This window comes from Perissodus microlepis, chromosome 20, assembly GCF_051167445.1.
Source record: "Perissodus microlepis isolate ML-2025 ecotype Zambia chromosome 20, ASM5116744v1, whole genome shotgun sequence".
Taxonomy (NCBI): Eukaryota; Metazoa; Chordata; class Actinopteri; order Cichliformes; family Cichlidae; genus Perissodus; species Perissodus microlepis.
Genome location: NC_140480.1, coordinates 15631539 through 15649533, shown reverse-complemented (window position 1 = coordinate 15649533; position 17995 = coordinate 15631539). Strand labels below are relative to the sequence as shown.

The window sequence follows — 17995 nt, the reverse complement described above, 5'->3', positions numbered from 1 at the left end:
AGTGTAAAACGGTTATGATGTGAAGTCTGAGGTGATGGTTCTCAGATGAAAAGGGTGGAGTTTCCACTCCTGGCTCGGAGCAAGTGGCTGCTGTAAGTGGAGGAGTTTATGTATACTCTACATTGAGAGGGCCATTTGAGATACTTGGACCATCTCACTTGGATGCCTCCTGGGCACCTCCTAGGTGAGGTATTTCAGTCATGTCCTAACAGGAGGAGGCCCCGGCATATGCCCAGGACACTCTCGAGGGTGTCCTTTGGCTGCTTTGGGAATGCCTCGGCCTCCTGTAAAATAGCTGAAAGAAGTGGCCGAAGAAAGGAAAGTCTCTGCTTAGACTGCTGCCCCTGCAACCCAGATGGATGGACCGGATAGGACCAGACTGATCACCAGACTACAAAAGGGTCCCCCCATCCACCCTGTTTCAACAAGGAGATCTTGTCACTGCGACAAGTCTGTTCCTGTTATCGCCAACTAATTTTACATGCCTATCAGACTCCATTCTTCCTCACATCACTGTTTTTGTTGTTTACCACGTGTTTGTACCCACATTTGTACATTTGTTGTCCACTGTTTCTTCTGCACTCACCACCTGCTGCCATCCTCCTCATTGTTAATAGACACACAGCATACAATAGTTCCTCCTTTAGCCCTCAGGGCAAGCTGCAACAGTCCTCACTTACAACATCACAGCTGCAGGAATGTAGGGAAAACTTCAGTGACTCAGGAATGTTATGAGAAGAAATGTGAGACACTAAACAAGTGAAGATGTTGCTTGAACAAATAAGGGTTGGTGTCTTTAAGTTGTTAAAGTTGCGGGATGGTGTAGAATAAGCAAGATGTAGTCAAAGTGCTGGATCTCTGTGCAGGCCTTCACAGCTGAAGTAATCCATGACATCGCTAGACCAGATCACAGATACCGACATGTCACAATTCATTATTGCTCTACAACAAACAGCACACACACAAAAACATCTCACATTTTTCTTATCATTGTTTCTCTCTGTTACACCCCAGCAATTTGAGCACAGGAGACGAAACCAAGGTGAACGTGTTTTGACGTGTTTTGCTAAATGTTCTATGCACGAAAGACTCAGATCATTTCATCTCAGTTTGATAACTTTTGATAAAAAACATTTTTTGTTATTTACTTGCTTGTGAAAATTTGTTTGTATTTGTGTGGCGTATATAAATTTGACACTGTTGAAGATGGGATGGTGGTTTTTTGTGTTTTTGTGTGTGGAGAACTAGAAATAAAAATGTTATTTTCCTTAAACAGTCAGTTAAAAGTCAAAACTCTCCTCTTCTCTCCCCTCCAGGGCCAAGTTCGCCAACAAGCAACTAATGACTGTGTTCAGCACCTCAGCAACCAGCTCAGGAGGCACCGGCGGCACCGTAACATTGCCAAGTCGCAGCAACATCAGGCAGCACTGAGACGTATTCGGCAGCTTCAACAAACAGTATGATTTTTGTTTCTTTTATTGACTTATTCATTTAATTTTTGCTTTGTGAAGACCCCTAATAGGAACAGCTCACCACTGTACTATGCCTCTTTTATACTGAGGTGTTTCTGTTATTTAGCCTATGCTTACTGATATAAATTGCATGGAAAAATAAAAGAAACAGTCATCATTAGACTACAGCCTCCAATAAGACTCTGCAGTTGTATCAGGAGAGTTAAATAGCAGAGCATTACTAACGTCTACAGTTTTAGGCGTTTGTGGTCATGTGCGCGTAGACCACTTTCCAAGTGGACGTCAGTTTGCCTAATTAAAAGCTTAACTGTCAAATCAATGATATCAGCACAAACTAGTCAACCTGAAAAAAGAGTGTGGGGGTAGTGGGTACAAGACCACCAACACTGGGACAGATTAAAGAACAGGAATCCCAAAAGAGTCAAAAAACATAATGAAAAGTGATATAGTTAAAAAGTATTCTTTATTATTTCATTTTAATATATCAGGTCTTGTATTAACAGATGGTAGACTGGAAGTCAAAACAGAGATAAAGAAAGAGTTACTGTTGGAATAGCAACGTGATTGTAATAACACTGATGGGGACACCGGTCAAGATGATTTACATTTATTTGGTAAGCTTTGGTCATTTTAAAAGTTGTTTTATGAGACTTTTTCATTCCACCGACCTTTAATTCAGAGCTGCTGGCAGGAAGTCAGTTATGTCAGTAAGAGGAAACAGAATATAGCACAAGTATTGCATAAAGTAGAAGTGATAATAGGTCAAAAAGAAAGCCATGCTTTGGTGATGTGTCTTTGTTATTCAGCCGGATGTGAGGACCGTTCATAGAGAGCGCACTTTCAGCCATATGGTGACATGGACAGGACCTGGTTTTTCCCGTGTTAAAGATGGCGCTGGTCTGGTTTTCACCATTGATAACATACCCTATGCCATGGAGTATGACATCATGATCCGCTATGAACCTGAGGTGTGTGAGTATGGAGAGTATATGATGTTTTTTGTTTTTAAAAAAAGCAAAAATATAAGTAAAAGCCTTTTTCCTTTTGTGTGTAGTCTACAGAGAACTGGGAGGCTGTTGTTAGTATTACATCTGTAGAATTGCCCTCCAGTCTCCGGTGTGGAAACCTCCTACCTACTGAACAGCTCTACACTGTCACTTTGCCACACCACAACAGGTAACAGGACCTGAATGAATGCATGCGAGTGTGCATGGGGTTTGCATGTAATCCAGAGAGGGAGCCATCACAGCCAGTATGTTTGCAGGATTTGTTCAGGAAAAATTGCATCATTACATTGTTGTAACTGTAACTTGCTCTGAGTCGGGCTTATTCCACTATACCAGGGGTCGGCAACCTGCGGCTCTTTAGTCCTTATAGTACGGCTCCGCGTGGTTTGGGAAAATAAATTAGAAGTATTTAGCTGAAGTGTATTTTATTTATGTTAGTTCTTTTTTAACTTGTAGTTCTAAATTGGAAGATTATTGTGATATTGAAATATAAAAATAAAATAATATTCTATTATTTTTTCATCGTTCAAAATAAGCGTCACACTCGTGGAAGCCGGTGTACCCGCCGAAACGCCGTGCATTTATCGAGACTTTCAACCCCAGGTAGGCCAATTATGGATCTTGGGATCCACATTATGTCAGCAGCTATTCTCCACCGCTCACGCCTCACAGATGACAGCTTACAGTCCTGCGTAAAGATGAAAGTGACTTCACTGTGCGCAGAGGTTCAGGAGCAGAAGTGCCATTATGAACATATCACGGCAGACCCAACGATGTTTCCATGAACACACTTTTCAGCATCTCTTTATTGACCACTTTTCACACACGGTTGCTGTACGCATACAGCCGGCTGTAGCTTTTCAGCTCACAGCCCGACACATACCAACACAACAGCAACGTTAAGGCGGCGAGGCATGGTGCCGCTCAGGTGCGTCCGCCTCCCCTGGAACAGCGCAGCAGACCACACCCTGCCACACACCTTAAACTGGTAAAATACATATTTAGACAGTATTTTTCATCTTTTAGCAGCATAGTGCTTTTTTTCCAATTATTTTTTAAAAGCCAGGTCAAGGCTCCAAAAGCCCAAAGGCGATATAAGGGTGGCGGCTCACAACAGTTTTTGTTTGCTACATGGATCATTTTAGTTCAGCTGGGTGTCTTTCCTTTTGTTATATTTCTTTAAGAGTTCAAAATGTGTTAATTACGTAAATAAAATGTAATTTCCTCTGTAGCACTTCATGGATTTCATAAGCAACACACCTTAGTTGTTCACACAAAGCATAAAAGTAAAAAACAATATATACAGTGTTATCTTCATTTTAGATGTCAAAAAGTATTTGCAGCTCCCAGTGTTTTCTTTTGCGTGGAAATCACGTCCAAATGGCTCTTTGGGTGTTAAAGGTTGCTGACCCCTGCACTTTACCCTCCTGCAGTTTTTGGGACAGTAAGTTTCAGGACTCTAATAAGCAACCATCACCTTAGAAATAAACAGCAGCACCGAGCGCACACTCATTGATAAAATAATTAACCGCAATTAAAATTGTTTATTTTCCAACACTGTGCGCTAAATCACCAGATTAACAATTTTCTGCAACATTCACCTGTCGTTTTTACAGCTATGTTGCATTTTACTGGTATATTTTTATAATCTTTATAGACTTTATCACCATTTGATAACATCTCTGTAGTGGGTGACACTCGCAGGGATCATTTTCTGTGGGATAAAATTTATATTCCTTTGGAGGAAGGTCAGCACTTTAGACTGATGACTGCAGAGTCAAAGTCATAATTCTTCATTTATTTGTATAGAGAAACAGAGGAAACATAAACAGGGTATAAGTTAAAATGCTCAAAACTGAAACGGTTTAGCTTTTCTGCTGAAAAGCATTTCAGAGTTTTAACTCATCTGGAACTAAGACCCTGCCCGGATCTGGCACTTCAACCGGAGCATATCACAGCTTCCTTTCTCTCCCGCAGTGAATCTGTCAGCTAAAACCAATTAGTAAAGTGAGACCAAAACACAGACGCAGGAGTTACAGCAAATATGGGTAGCTCAAGTCAACCCTGGTATAAAATGCTTGTTCTAAAAAACAACAGGAAACAAACTGGCATGGTACTGTTCTGTAGTTTACTTTCATATTGGGTGTTTTCTAGTCACTAAAACCTGTTTGCACAGCACTAAGCCCTGTTATTGATCTCATTTGCCATGCTGTTTTCAGAGAGAACCACATTTATAAAACCAAGGCTTACACTGTGTTATTTTGATTAGCATCTATCTCTCTCCCTCATGCTCTCTCATCAAATCTGCAAATTTCTTACATTGTTTTCTAATTTTCTGCTTTTAAAAGTCTTTGCTTAGAAATTAACACATTGTTAGTGTTAGTCACCAACAGAACTTTCTATTCCTATCAGTGCATTTATTGTGATTGTGACCCAATGCTAATTTGTCCTACTTAGTAGATATGACTCTAAAACTTCATATGCTGTCATAATAACTTCAAGGCACAAATATGCCGACATAGCTGGACCTTTTTCAAGTGAATGACAACCAGGATTTGTCACTTCACAGGCTTTGTTAATGTTGCCTCTCCACACATGAAATGAGAGTGGAAAGTAAAAGTAAGATAAAGTATAAAATATATCTATTATTACATGTTCTTTCATGTTCAATGTGTTCTTACAGATACATCCAGATGCCCAGACCATTTTGTTTTGAGCCCAGCAATCGTTACGTGGTTACAATCAGGTTCCAGCGTCATGGCGCCACACACAGACATCTCACTGCCTTCATTCTTATTGACTCGGTGAGCTAAGACTGGAAGCCTTCCCCTTTCATTATGCCCTTCTCATTCAGAAGTGCTGGAAGTTGACATCACCATGGCTTAGTCGGCTTTGGCTGTGCTTTTACTAGTATGGCTGTTAAGTCTGAACATGGTCCAATTGAGCTGCAGCAGTGGGTGGCCTGTGGGGGTGTTGCTTGGTGTTTTGCACCGTCACATTTCCCCCTAGTGGTGGGACAATCCAACTGCAGTAACAGAAGTTGCGAAATGATTGTACATATAATAATAATAATATACATTTTGATTTAAGAACTTAAGATCATTTTCTTATCATTCCTGTTTACATTAATTGATGTAGCTGTCTCAAAGCTTTCTTTTTTCGCCCAATAGCTGGTATTGATCCCTAAATACATGGAGCTTCCTGGGTTTCAAGGTAACACACCAGAGTCAGAGCAGCGTCAGGAGGAGATGATCCGCTACATGTGTCTTGATTCCTTTATGATCACTCCGATGCCTGCACTGGCTGAGATGTGCTCTAAACTCATCTGCAGTATTTCTTCCATTATTCACGACGGTGCCCTGCGTAAGTAGACACAAAAACACGAGGATGACAAATCCATTCAAACTCAGCACTGTTTTAAATGATAAACATTTTCTTTTGTGTATTCCATTTATTCATATCTGCTGTATCCAGCCTGTGAGTGTGACCCTCAGGGCTCCCTCAGCGGTGAGTGTGACGTAGTGGGAGGTCAGTGCCGTTGTAAACCCAACGTGATTGGCAGGCGCTGTGACCAGTGTGCCCCGGGGACCTACGGCTTCGGTGTGAGCGGCTGCACTGGTGAGTCTGTCCACTGATCAGCTCAGTCTGTCATATAGTTCTGTTTATAAAACTGTGATTTCACACAGTAATCTACAGCACAATAAATCACTTTATAGTGTTGTAGGTTTAACTTGAAATTACATAGATTTTAAATTTTACAAAATGTAAATGTGTTTTACTTTGAAAGCTGAAACCTGAATCCTCTTATTTACAAAAGTCTTCGGTCCCCTCTCTAAATATATATACATTCTTGAGCTACTTGCTCATCAGCGTTCTCTTGGTTTCAGTCTTTTCTGATTTTCACTGTGAGCAGCTGTCTGTGCACTTGTAGCCTGATGCTGAAATGATAACTGCTAATTCATTTCTACCTAAAAATACACAACAAATTTCTGCAGCACGGTGAGGTTTGTAAGAGCAGCAAGAACTGCGCAACAAGCTTGTTCATTTGATTTGGGAGTTCAAGGTCATCCTCTTCAAGTGATTTTACACAAGCGATCCTTGGGGACATGAGACACCACAGAAAACTCAATGACATTCGCAGACCTAAAATGACAACTGTTAAATAATCACTGGCAGTATGAAGTGGGCAGGTCCTAAAGTTTAAAGTTTCACAACTTCTAAGGATACCACTGATTAACACAGGGGTGGGCAATCTCAGTCCACGAGGGCCGGTGTCCCTGCAGGTTTTAGATGTGTCCTCGAACCAACACAGCTGATTTAAATGGCTAAATTAGCTCCTCAACATGTCCTGAAGTTCTCCAGAGGCCTGGTAACGAAGTAATCATGTGATTCAGGTGTGTTGACCCAAGGTGAGATCTAAAACCTGCAGGGACACCGGCCCTCGTGGACTGAGATTGCCCACCCCTGGATTAACATATAGCAGGGTGTTAAGTGCATTACAGAGTTACCTAGGCAACCAGAGCCCAGAATGTTCCCTATAGTTCGATGACATTATAAATCGCTTCGTGTGTGAATGCCCTTTATATACTTTTACTTTTAGAAATAGAGCCAGGAAAGGTGTTTTTTCTCTGTAACTATAAAGCACTGTCTAAGAAATCATTTTGAACGTCAGATGCATTCAGTGGCTGTTTCCTAACTTCTGTTTCAGCTGTAGTTTTCTTTTATTTTCTTATTCCCTGCTCAAGAGCTGTTTTGCAAAATAAACATTGTCATAAATCCATTTATTACTCAGGCTCATTTTCCCCGTCAGGGAGAAATACAATCACCCTGACATGGTTTTGTTGGTTTTACTGACATTGTGTTCGGGGCCATGTGCACAAACGCACACCTAGAATGAATTGTAGGTTAAATGATGAGACATGTAAACATGAAATATGTAAATCACATGTGCGACTGTAAAAATGGGCTCACATACTCTGTTCTGTATTAACGAAGCTACTTATTTAACTTGCTGTTTTCTTTCTTTTAGGAGATACAAATCAGGGCCATTTAGAATAATAATAATGATCATAAGTTTTCTAAGCAAGATTAAATGTTCAACATAAAGCAAATCAGAGAAAAGCTTATAAAGTGACACATTTGCTCTTTCTAATGGGAAAAAAAAGAAACTTTAAAGAGTCGTTTTATACACACATGTTCATGTAAATATGAGTGTGACTCATTGGTAAGCAGCTGTATTTTTAAATATATATAAATATATATATTCATGTTTGGGGGAAAAACAGAATATAACCCTCTAAACTCCCCTACCCAGCCTGTGACTGCCACTCCGACGGCTCATTGAGCCACCAGTGTGACCCAGTTACAGGCCAGTGTCAGTGCAGACAAGGAGCCACCGGGCGGCAGTGCTCTGACTGTCAGCCGGGCCAGTGGGGCTTCCCCAGCTGCACCCCCTGTCAGTGTAACGGCCATGCAGACCTCTGCGATCCCCGCACGGGAGAATGCCGAGGCTGCAGGGACTTCACAGCAGGACATCTCTGTGAGCGGTAAGGAAAATTCAGTGCCACACTTCACACTTCAGCTCCTTTGTCCGAGTGATCAAATTGAAAGCAAATCTTTTATCTCATTTTGTTCCAGTTGCATGGACACGTTCTTTGGAAACCCAGCACTTGGATCAGGGCAGCACTGCCGGCCCTGCCCCTGCCCAAATAACCCCAACTCCGATAACTTCAATGCATTATCTTGTCAGGTTGACCACACCTCTGATCAGATCATGTGTAACTGCAAACAGGGCTACATGGGTGAGCGCTGGTTCATACTGGTTCATTCAGGCCATGTTTGACTGACAGCACTGTGCTGTCAAGTAAATGAAAACGACTTGTATCTTTATTCCAACTTTTCTCTCGTAGGTCTTCGGTGTGACCAGTGTGCCCCTGGTTACTATGGTAACCCTGAGCAGCCTGGCGGACAGTGCTTTCCATGTGAGTGCAACGGCAACATAGACACCCAGGATCCTGAGTCATGTGATCCCAGGACTGGCGAGTGCATCAAGTGCCTGTACCACACTGACGGCCCGTCTTGCGCCCAGTGTCAAATCGGTTACTATGGCAACGCTTTGGCCCATGATTGCAGACGTGAGTGATGACAAAGTCACTGGATTACATAATCTTTAAAAAAAAACATGTGGGTGTGTGATTTATGTTTCTGTTCCTGTTCTTAGGCTGTACCTGTGTGACTGCTGGTACCCTACAGTCTGCTTGCAGCGATGGACACTGTGACTGTGATCGGCAGACTGGAGCCTGTCTCTGCAGGGAGCATGTGGTAGGCCATAACTGTGACCAGTGTGCATCTAACTACTGGAACTTCGGTCAGGATCAGGGCTGTGAGCCGTGTAATTGCAACTCGCAGCACGCTCTGGGAACTCACTGCAACATGGTGAGGAAGATTGCAAGCTTCTGTCTAAAGAGGGCCTCAGATGTGCTTTTTGATATGCTTGTTGTGTACTTGTATTGGACCAGTTTGTGTGCTCTTCAGTTCACAGGCCAGTGTCACTGTCATTCAGGCTTTGGAGGTAAACAATGCACCGAGTGTGAGCTGTTCCACTGGGGAGATCCACGGGAGCAGTGCCACGGTAAATCACACTGTGACTTTTATGAACGCCATGTAACGTCTTACATCACAGGTGGCTTTTTCTGAGCATGATGAGTGTGAACAATAATAATTCACAATCATTCAATGAAGAATATAATACATTTGTGTTCCACGCATTGCTTTCAGATTAAATGGGATCAAAACAAATTGCTGCTAAATTACTAAATTGACAGTCAGATTTAAAATCACCCTCTTCAAAAAATATGCGGCCAGTTTCACAAAGTCACCCGTGATGGGCTATAATTTATTTTGCACAAAGATCACGTGAAACCACTTCAACATTTTAGACTAGGTTGCCACAACTGTTAGAGTAAATACCAAACATTAGGACAGATTACAAGTTTGAAATGCAGCATGAAATATAAACTCTATAGCTTACCCAGGAGACACAGTACATAGGGACATGTTACATCAGTAGTATCAGTGATCCACTCTTTACCAAGAAATATATTAATCAAACAGTTAAATTAGTCCTTCAAACATTTCGGCTTCTGTAACCAGAGCTGAGCATTTTGGTGTGTTTGGTTGTTTGTTCTTAAATGTGTTTAAATATTGTTTTACACTAAATTCATACTTACTTATTATCCTCAAGAGCCGATGCTTTGTGCAACGTCTGGATTTTAGGGATCTGTTTCACCTGTACTGGTTAGATCTACAGCTTGGTCAGCATCTGCGGTTATGTCTGAAAGTTTCTGGACAGTTGTGTTTGTTTCCAGCTGTGACTCAGTACACCTCAATGCAGGTTTGAAAAAACAAAAGAAAAGATGCCATTACATTGCAGACTGTCATTTCATTTCAAGACAATAATCAATAATATTGTGCTAACCTTTGAAAGGATACACCTTAAACCTCCTGGAAAGCATTTCTTCCTCACATCACCCTGCAGTCATTCGCCACTTTTGTCTTCCTTGGATATTTGGGTCTTTTCATGTTGATGTGCTCACCGGCGTATTCTTCTTTTCTCAAGTAGTGTTCAAACTCTCGCTGTTTGATGGATTTACTTTGCATTTTTGCACCCGAACAATCACGTGGCAGGAAAGAAACAGCTCCCACTTATCCATGAAACAACTTTTGAGATTTTCCGCATCTGAAAATAGGGGACTGTGTATAAAAAAATTCCTCAATGGTTAAAATATTATTGTTCAACACGATGAATTTAACCTGACAGTTGCTTCTTTATCGAAGTATTTTGTAGAGAGTGCTTTATAATAAGATGTCATCTTAGGACTGGTTTTATTTTATTTCTTTTCTTTTCTCCAGTGCTCTTCTTTATGATTATTCCCAGTTTTGCTTTAATATAACCTAGATGCCGTATTTAGTGATATGAGGTGTGGTTACAAGTATTTTATTTAGAGTTTCTCTTTGTTTCTCTCTCTCCTCTACTTAGAATGCAACTGTAACCCAGAGGGCACAGAGATTGCCCAGTGTGACAGATTAACGGGTGCGTGTGAATGCCGGGAAGGAGCCGCGGGACTGCAGTGCAACCAGTGCGCTCGTGGTTTCACCGGCATCTTCCCAAAATGCATCCAGTGTCACCCGTGCTTCCAGCTCTGGGATGACGCCCTGTGCCAGATTAGAAGGGACCTGGATCACATCCAGTCCAGAGTGCAAGAGATCCTGAAGGGTGGCATCACACCGGGAGCTGGGGATGCACGCATTAAAGAACTGGAGGGGAAGCTGAAGCAGGTGAAGGATCTGATCATTACGCAGGACAGGGACAGGGTCTACCAGCTCATTGGCCAGAGCATCGATGACCTCAGGTGAGGAAATAGCAGCATGTCGTTTGGTGTTTCTCATCAGCTACTTCAATTATATTTTAAGAACATCCTGTATGCGTTTCAGGGCTGAGATTGCCCTCACTGATGGGCGTCTGATGGCCATGGGCCAAGAGCTGAATACGACAGCAGAAACAGACAGGGCACTCCGACACACGCTGGATAACATGGAAAAAGAGCTGCGGGACCTCAACACCACTGTGACTGACATACAGAAGCTGCTTGAACTGTTCAGCTCAAGGTTTGCAGGTAATTTGTTGCCATCAGAGGCACAAATGAAAACCTTGAACATGTCACATGAAGCCTCGCTGCTGTAAATACAGGAAGCAGACTAAATCCATATCCAGTAGCAGAGTAGGTTTTATACATTGCTTTTAAAAAGCTACTGGTGTCTCTCACAGATCAGTTTAAGAAAGTGAAGCAGTTCTATCAGGAATCGCTGCAGGCTGAGATGAAATGCAACGCTTCAGTGTTTGGTCCTATGAGTCCTGTGGAAGAGTCAAATAAGACCAGAGCGCGCACAGAAGACCTGCTGGATGAAAATGAAAACGGCATTAACCGTAATGTGGCTGCTCACAACAAGTCACTCAGCGACCTACAAAAACAAGCTCACGACCTCCATAAACAGGTCAATCAGCTGAGCAACCAGGTAAGCAGTGTGCTATAATAAAAAAATGTATGTTGGGTTAGGGTTATGTATGTACCCTAACCATGACCTCAACTAGATAAGACAACATTCATTGAAAGAGAATGGCAAGTGGAATAAGCGTAGATCTAAGCCTCAGAATTTGAAGTAGGGAAGGCCTCAGTGAGGAGTACTTCCAGGAGACTGTATAAGGTGACAATTCTGAACTCCAGATACGTTTTCTCTAATTAAAAGAATCCATGCCAGAAAAACAAACTTGTTCTGTCATTCTGAGGTAGAAAAACTGACAAAGTGAAAATGAGATTAAAACTTAGGCATTAGGCATCTAATATTCCTAAAAAGTGGAGTTTTCTTAATAATATTGACATGTTCTACCTGTTAAAAAAAGAGAAGTTTACTCAAACAAAAAGGAAAAAACCTCACTGATGTGTTTTTAAACATGCAACATGCCAAGTTTGTTTATGAACATTGTGAAACATCTGCAAAAAACAGTGTTGGAATTTTATGCTGGCAGTGACATCTAGTGGAAAAGCCAAATCAGCTCATGATTAAAGGATTAAGTAGAAATTGAAAATGGTTTTCCATCACTGATTGGTGAGTATGTTTTAATTGTGACAGTCCCTGATGTGCAAACGTAGCAGCAGTGGGGTTTTGGGGGTTTTTTTTTGTTTTGTTTTGTTTTTTCAGAGCCTTAAAAAGATTATTTAAAATACATGGCATTTTGTCATGTATCGTATTTTTACAAATTAGATCGCACACACACGTTATGATGTCACTGCATTTCTTTGCTGATGGCAGCCTGCAAATTAAGGTATTCATTTGCAGGCTTTTAAGAAAATTAAGATATTTCCAGTGAGTCTGAGAATGCTGACACACGTCTGTTGTCTCCACTGACAACTATAAAGTGAAGCTCTATACTTGCACTGTATTTTTGTTTGTTTATTAACAGTATTTTGCAGTAGTGAAATTAAAATATTTGGTTTTTGGTTTTTATATTGATAGCAAAACATTTCAATTTATTATTTTAGAAATTTGGTTTATCTTCACAAAACTGCATTTAAGTCTTGCTGTCCAGCGTTGAAGTCTTATCCCACTAACTCAGTCAGTGCATGGTGCCATCTTTAAGGTGTGTGGCGGTCACAGCAATAACAGCGTCAATGGCAGTTGCCCAGACAGTCGGTGTGGTGGCGCCGGCTGCCATGACAATCAGGGAAACCGTGTATGTGGAGGAGAGGGATGCAGCGGGACTGTGGGCACATCTGTAGCTGCGCTGAATGACGCCAGGAACGTTACAGACAGTCTGAACACTGCCAGTAAGGAGCTGCAGAAAGTCTCCAAAAAGGTGCTCACAGTATGCGCAGTTTAGCCTCATATGAGTGAAATATTTCTTTGATCTGACTCTTGATTTCTTGTGTCCAGCTCCAGGACATAGCTGCTATGACACAAAAACTGAAGAACCAGACGATAAACACGCTGGAAAAAGCCAACAAGTTGAGCAAGGAGCTTAAAGAAAGCAATAAGAACCTGACAGAGTTCATTGAGAAAATTAAAAACTTTCTCACTGGTATGTGGATGATATTGCTTCAGTGTCTAAATGTAACTTGATGCTTCCTGCATTTGCACTCCTTTTGTCCCTGTCCTCTCTTGTACTGCCCAGAGGAGGGAGCCGACCCAGAGAGCATAGAGAAAGTGGCTCAGGAGGTCTTGTCGATCACACTGCCACTGAACAGGACCGTTCTGGACAAAATGATCGCGCAGATAAAGGAAAGTCTTTCCAACATCAGCAATATTGAGGGGATTGTCAATCAAACCACACTGCACACCACTAAAGTCAAGGAGCTTCTTGACGCAGCTAAAGAGGCCAAGTGAGTTATCATTTTTGTTTTGTTTTGAAATTAAGGACCACATTTCCCATAAGCCAGCTTGCTGAAAGTTAAACTGTGACTGCATATAAAAGATGAATGTTGCCTTCAGCAGAAGGCAGTTAAGATTCCTGCTGGACCACGAGAAACAGACTGTTGTAGAGGGCTGCACCAATAAGCTGAAGGCTGCTCAGTATTTCAAATTGATTAATTTGATCTCTTTATATGCTTATTGGTGCCCCCCTCTACAACAGCCCTCTAAAACTCTCCTGCTCCTGCCACCCCTGCTCCAAGGCTATGTTTGTTACACCTGCATTCTGTGGCTACACTATTATCATCCATACCCTACAACATGAATTTTGGTTTCTGATATTGTCTTTCTTGTTGTTATTAAAGTTCAAATGGGATATCCACACATCTATCCTTTTTCTTTGGGTTCAGCTGGCACCAGGCAAACCATGGCATTAATAGGCTGTGTATAATTAAGTCTTATTAAATGCACTGAACATGCATTTATTAAGCAGAGCTGTAGGAAAAAGGTTTTCTCTCTGACTAATTTTTTGGTGCTATTGTGCAGGAGACGAGCAGAGGAAGTGAAAGACATGACCAATATTACCAAGGAGGCGTTAAAAGCGTCTGAAAAGGCCATAGAGAAAGCACAGGCTGCCCTGAAAGAAGCCCACAACAACCTGAACAGCACAAGAAACTCTACTGCTGAGGTACAGAATCTTGGAACATGTAAATTTACAGGTTTCACATATTTTCTGTAATCTACCTCCCCAATGAGCACTTTTGTTCATTTCACTTCAGTTTTATTTATATAGCCCAAAATCACAAAAACAGTTGCATTAAGGTGCTTTTATATGGTAAGGTAAAAATACAATAATAGAGGGAAAACCTCATCAGACAACTTCTTATGATGAAGCATGTGGTGACAGTGGGAAGGAAAAACTCCCTTTTAACGGTAAAGCTCCGGTAGAACAAATGACTGGTTGGGGTGAGCGGTGGGATACAGGAAAAAAGGCACAATGTGGTTCCCATAACTCTTGACTTCTTCATGTCTCATTTTTTCCAGGTGGAGGGAAAGCTGGTGAGCCTAGACGCCAAGCAGATGGATGTCATGATGCGTTTAATGAACCTCTCCAAGGAGGTGGAAGCTCTGAAGAACAAGACGGAGCAGAACAGACAGATGGCAATCGAGGCTAAAGCACTGGCCGACAGTGCCACTGACCTAACATCTTCACTGGAGCAGGTGAGGCTGTTGGTGGAGTTTGGACCAAAATTATTGAAGAAATAAATATATATAAAAATCTTGAATAAAACGATTGCATCATCTGCCAGAGCCTCAACAACACAGAGAAACAGTATCGTGAGCTGCAGATGAAGATCGAGTCTCTTGGTGGGGTGTCTGGAGGTCTGAAGGACATCAACCAGAGGGTCAAAGATCTCAAAGAGGATGCAGAGAAATGGCTCAAGAATGCCACCAGTGGGATAAGAGAACTGGACGGTAAGTTCATATGGCTGCTCTCAGTGTTGACTGTGTTCTTCAGGTGAGCTACATACAGCACATTGTGACCGTAGTGCGCAACTTGACCAGAAAATGCCTGTAAAGAAGTCTCCAGTGTTAAACTACCACCGTTTAAATAATGTGCCATTGTTCATAGTGTACAAAAGACTCTGACTAGATGGCACAGTCATGTAATACAGCTCCTGCCTTATGCTAAAACCAGGATAACTTGCAGCTGTCACTGCAGCAAGATTCATAACATAACACATGATGTCACAGATGAGGATGAGATGAGTAGAGTTACACTGTTAATATTCATAAAATATTCCGAGATAAAGATCAGTTCCTTTCACAGGATCTGTGGATGTGCTGTAACAGGCACTAAATGACTAAAAGTAAGTGATAGAAACGAAACAATATCATTATATGTGGGCGGGATAGAAATGCAGAGAAACATTAAAAACATCAAAGCAGATCATTCACAGTTCAAATCAGTGAAAATCAAGTGAGCATTTCTGCCTTGGAACTAGTTTTAAGTCCTATATTAATTTAGGATAGAGCTATTACTGATATGTTTATTGTGTACTGTAGGGTTTAACAATCGCATCTGCAGATTTGGCGTAGATTTTTGGCTCTAAACAAACAACTAAGAACTTCGTAGTAGGACGTGGCTGTAGATCAACCTTTCAGCCTTTTGTGCATGCTTGTTACTTTAACTTTTCTCTTGCTCCCTGTGATTGCAGAACTTGAGGAAAAGTTCAAAAACAATGAGAGGCGGATGGAGAAGCAGCGCATGGAGTTGGACAAGCTGAAAGACAACGCAACTACTGTGCGGGACGAGATCCGGCATCGAGTGCAGAACTACAACACCTGTGTGCGATGATGCCTCCTGCGTGTCATCAGCTGCTGTAGTAGAGGAGAGTTAGAACTGCTGTTGTGACTGGAAAACAGAAAATTTGTCACCAATGAAAATAAAACGCTGCTCTGGAGGTTCCTCCATTCTTTCACTGGTATTTCAAGTTTTACACATTACCTGCAAGTGTTATGTCACAGAAATGCCTTCAACTGTCCATGTACTGTTTGAGTCCTCAATATCACTCCTGCCCTTGGTGGTGTTCATATATTTAAGCTATTACAATAGGCGGATAACCTGTGAAGAGCATTTATTTCACTCTATAGCCAATAATAACGGATAATAATGGAATTGATTTACTGTATGCGGAAAGACTATATCAGAGTATGTTATCAGTTACCTATACCAAAAGTGCTTTCAAGATGTTGAGTGTTTGTGTTGTTTGACCACATTAGTATGGGGTGTACACACTGACATTCCTATTAAAATTTTTGAAAGTACTTTTTGTGCTTTTTCTTTAATTATAATGTACAAATATTCATATAAACATACACTGTGAGGTGATATGATGAAGACAAAGTCAATCTGACACTTTATATAAATGCATCATATTTGTGTGAGACTGTATGCAATATTTACATTGCTTAAGAAGGTATGTTGCTTCAGTGTTTTGCTACACAGGGGAACCTTATACACAGTTAAGTGTATAAGTTCAATCCCATATTTGTCTCTCTTTGCCCACAGCCTTCATCTCTTCTCTCTTTACCACCTCTGCAAAAACACAGCTTCTACACTCACTCAAAGTTACACCTAATAGATCTCACCCATCATTAATGCCGTTAGTTAATAATGATAGTCACTTTGCCAGTCTATTGAATCCCTGGCTCAAGTTACAGAAAGTCATTTACCGCTCCAATTTTTAAACATTTTCTCTTTACAGTAAAAAAAATAAAAATAAAATTCAAAGTGTGAAACAAGTGGCTGGTGATGGGCCGACACTAGCAAGCTGCCCCCTGAATCTGCATCTTGCCAGGCCTATGGAGCATTTTAGCAGCTTTTAGCTGAAGGTTTTGTTTTACAACTTGACTGTTTTTGTTCTCTTGTTGTTCATACGCATGTTGTTTTCAGCTGAGGATTCGGCATTTTTCCAGTTCTAAAAACCAAACTGTACACTGCTGTTTCCCTATCAAGCATCCCAGTTCTGCTCTTGACTAGCTGGTGAACATTTTGTGGCAAAAGAGCCAGAAATTTTTTCTTGGGAGTTGGAGGAGAGCAAAAATGTAGCTCAAAGAGAATGTTGACAACTGTTGCATTTGTCAAGTTGCCAGAAACTGCAACTCAAAGTCAATGGTGAAGCTGATCTAATTGAACTACACATCCTCTGATATATCCATACATACAGCACCATTTTATTGGCTAATTGTAACTATGCTGCTGGGTGGTATCTTCCAAGTCATTAGATGATGGATGTGCAAAATGATATGAAAACCTCTGTGTGAGAGTGCAGCATGCAAAAGACGAACAAACAAAAACCAAAAACAATGCTAACACATGGTGAACTTCACCAAATACTGGCTCTTATTTCATTTAAGTGTCAGGGATCTGTTCTCAGTATGAAAGGCCTATTCTCTCTTGGTTGTGGCATTGGATCCTGGTCTCTAACAAAGAGGGGCTGTCCTGCAGCAGCTCAGGGAATGTGCAATATGACAGAGGTTTATAGCAGGCTTTGTTCTGGACGACGATCTGCCAGCAGTGAAACACTGGCGCACATCAGAAACAGTTATAACTACATACTACTCCCATGTGAAATGATCCACATGTGCAATGCAGTGGATTACATGAAGTTAACAGCTATAGTTCATATAAGATTCATTCATTACACCAAACTTAATTTCTATGATATTTCTTATCCCCGGACATAACTATTAGTCACGCCGTGCGGTCCACCTGCGTGGCTGGGCTGGTGCTTTCAAGCATAGAATCTGTGATAACGATCACGGCTCCTCATTGGATTAAACCAAAGGGAATCCAATCCGTCCTGCAGGGAGCGCGCATTCCTGCTCACGGGGACAGAAAGGGGGCTCGTCGGAAAACATGCAGCGGGTTTCTGGAGGGAAACTTGACACAGGAATTACTTTGAATTCACTTTGCTTTAGCAGGGGTTTTTTCACACTCCATTATTGCCTACATAGGACCATGTTGATAAAGTGAAGTACATAATC

General features: G+C 41.4%; 1 protein-coding gene across 3 annotated transcripts in view; it reads left to right on the top strand.

The window, feature by feature from the left end:
- The window catches only part of lamb2l (laminin, beta 2-like), a 51525-nt gene extending 35252 nt beyond the window's left edge, over positions 1 to 16273 (top strand). For all 3 annotated transcript variants that reach the window (XM_084917871.1, XM_084917870.1, XM_084917869.1), the window contains 21 exons: positions 1317 to 1457; positions 2279 to 2440; positions 2527 to 2648; positions 5163 to 5283; positions 5650 to 5842; positions 5954 to 6097; positions 7794 to 8025; positions 8117 to 8280; positions 8389 to 8613; positions 8700 to 8914; positions 9014 to 9110; positions 10518 to 10890; positions 10973 to 11154; positions 11307 to 11554; positions 12678 to 12893; positions 12971 to 13115; positions 13209 to 13416; positions 13991 to 14132; positions 14489 to 14665; positions 14755 to 14920; positions 15664 to 16273. In XM_084917871.1, coding sequence (XP_084773997.1) covers positions 1317 to 1457; positions 2279 to 2440; positions 2527 to 2648; positions 5163 to 5283; positions 5650 to 5842; positions 5954 to 6097; positions 7794 to 8025; positions 8117 to 8280; positions 8389 to 8613; positions 8700 to 8914; positions 9014 to 9110; positions 10518 to 10890; positions 10973 to 11154; positions 11307 to 11554; positions 12678 to 12893; positions 12971 to 13115; positions 13209 to 13416; positions 13991 to 14132; positions 14489 to 14665; positions 14755 to 14920; positions 15664 to 15803 — 3813 coding nt within the window. In that variant the 3' untranslated portion in view covers positions 15804 to 16273. The remainder of the gene's footprint in view (positions 1 to 1316; positions 1458 to 2278; positions 2441 to 2526; positions 2649 to 5162; positions 5284 to 5649; positions 5843 to 5953; positions 6098 to 7793; positions 8026 to 8116; positions 8281 to 8388; positions 8614 to 8699; positions 8915 to 9013; positions 9111 to 10517; positions 10891 to 10972; positions 11155 to 11306; positions 11555 to 12677; positions 12894 to 12970; positions 13116 to 13208; positions 13417 to 13990; positions 14133 to 14488; positions 14666 to 14754; positions 14921 to 15663) is intronic.
- The last annotated feature ends 1722 nt before the right edge of the window (positions 16274 to 17995 follow it).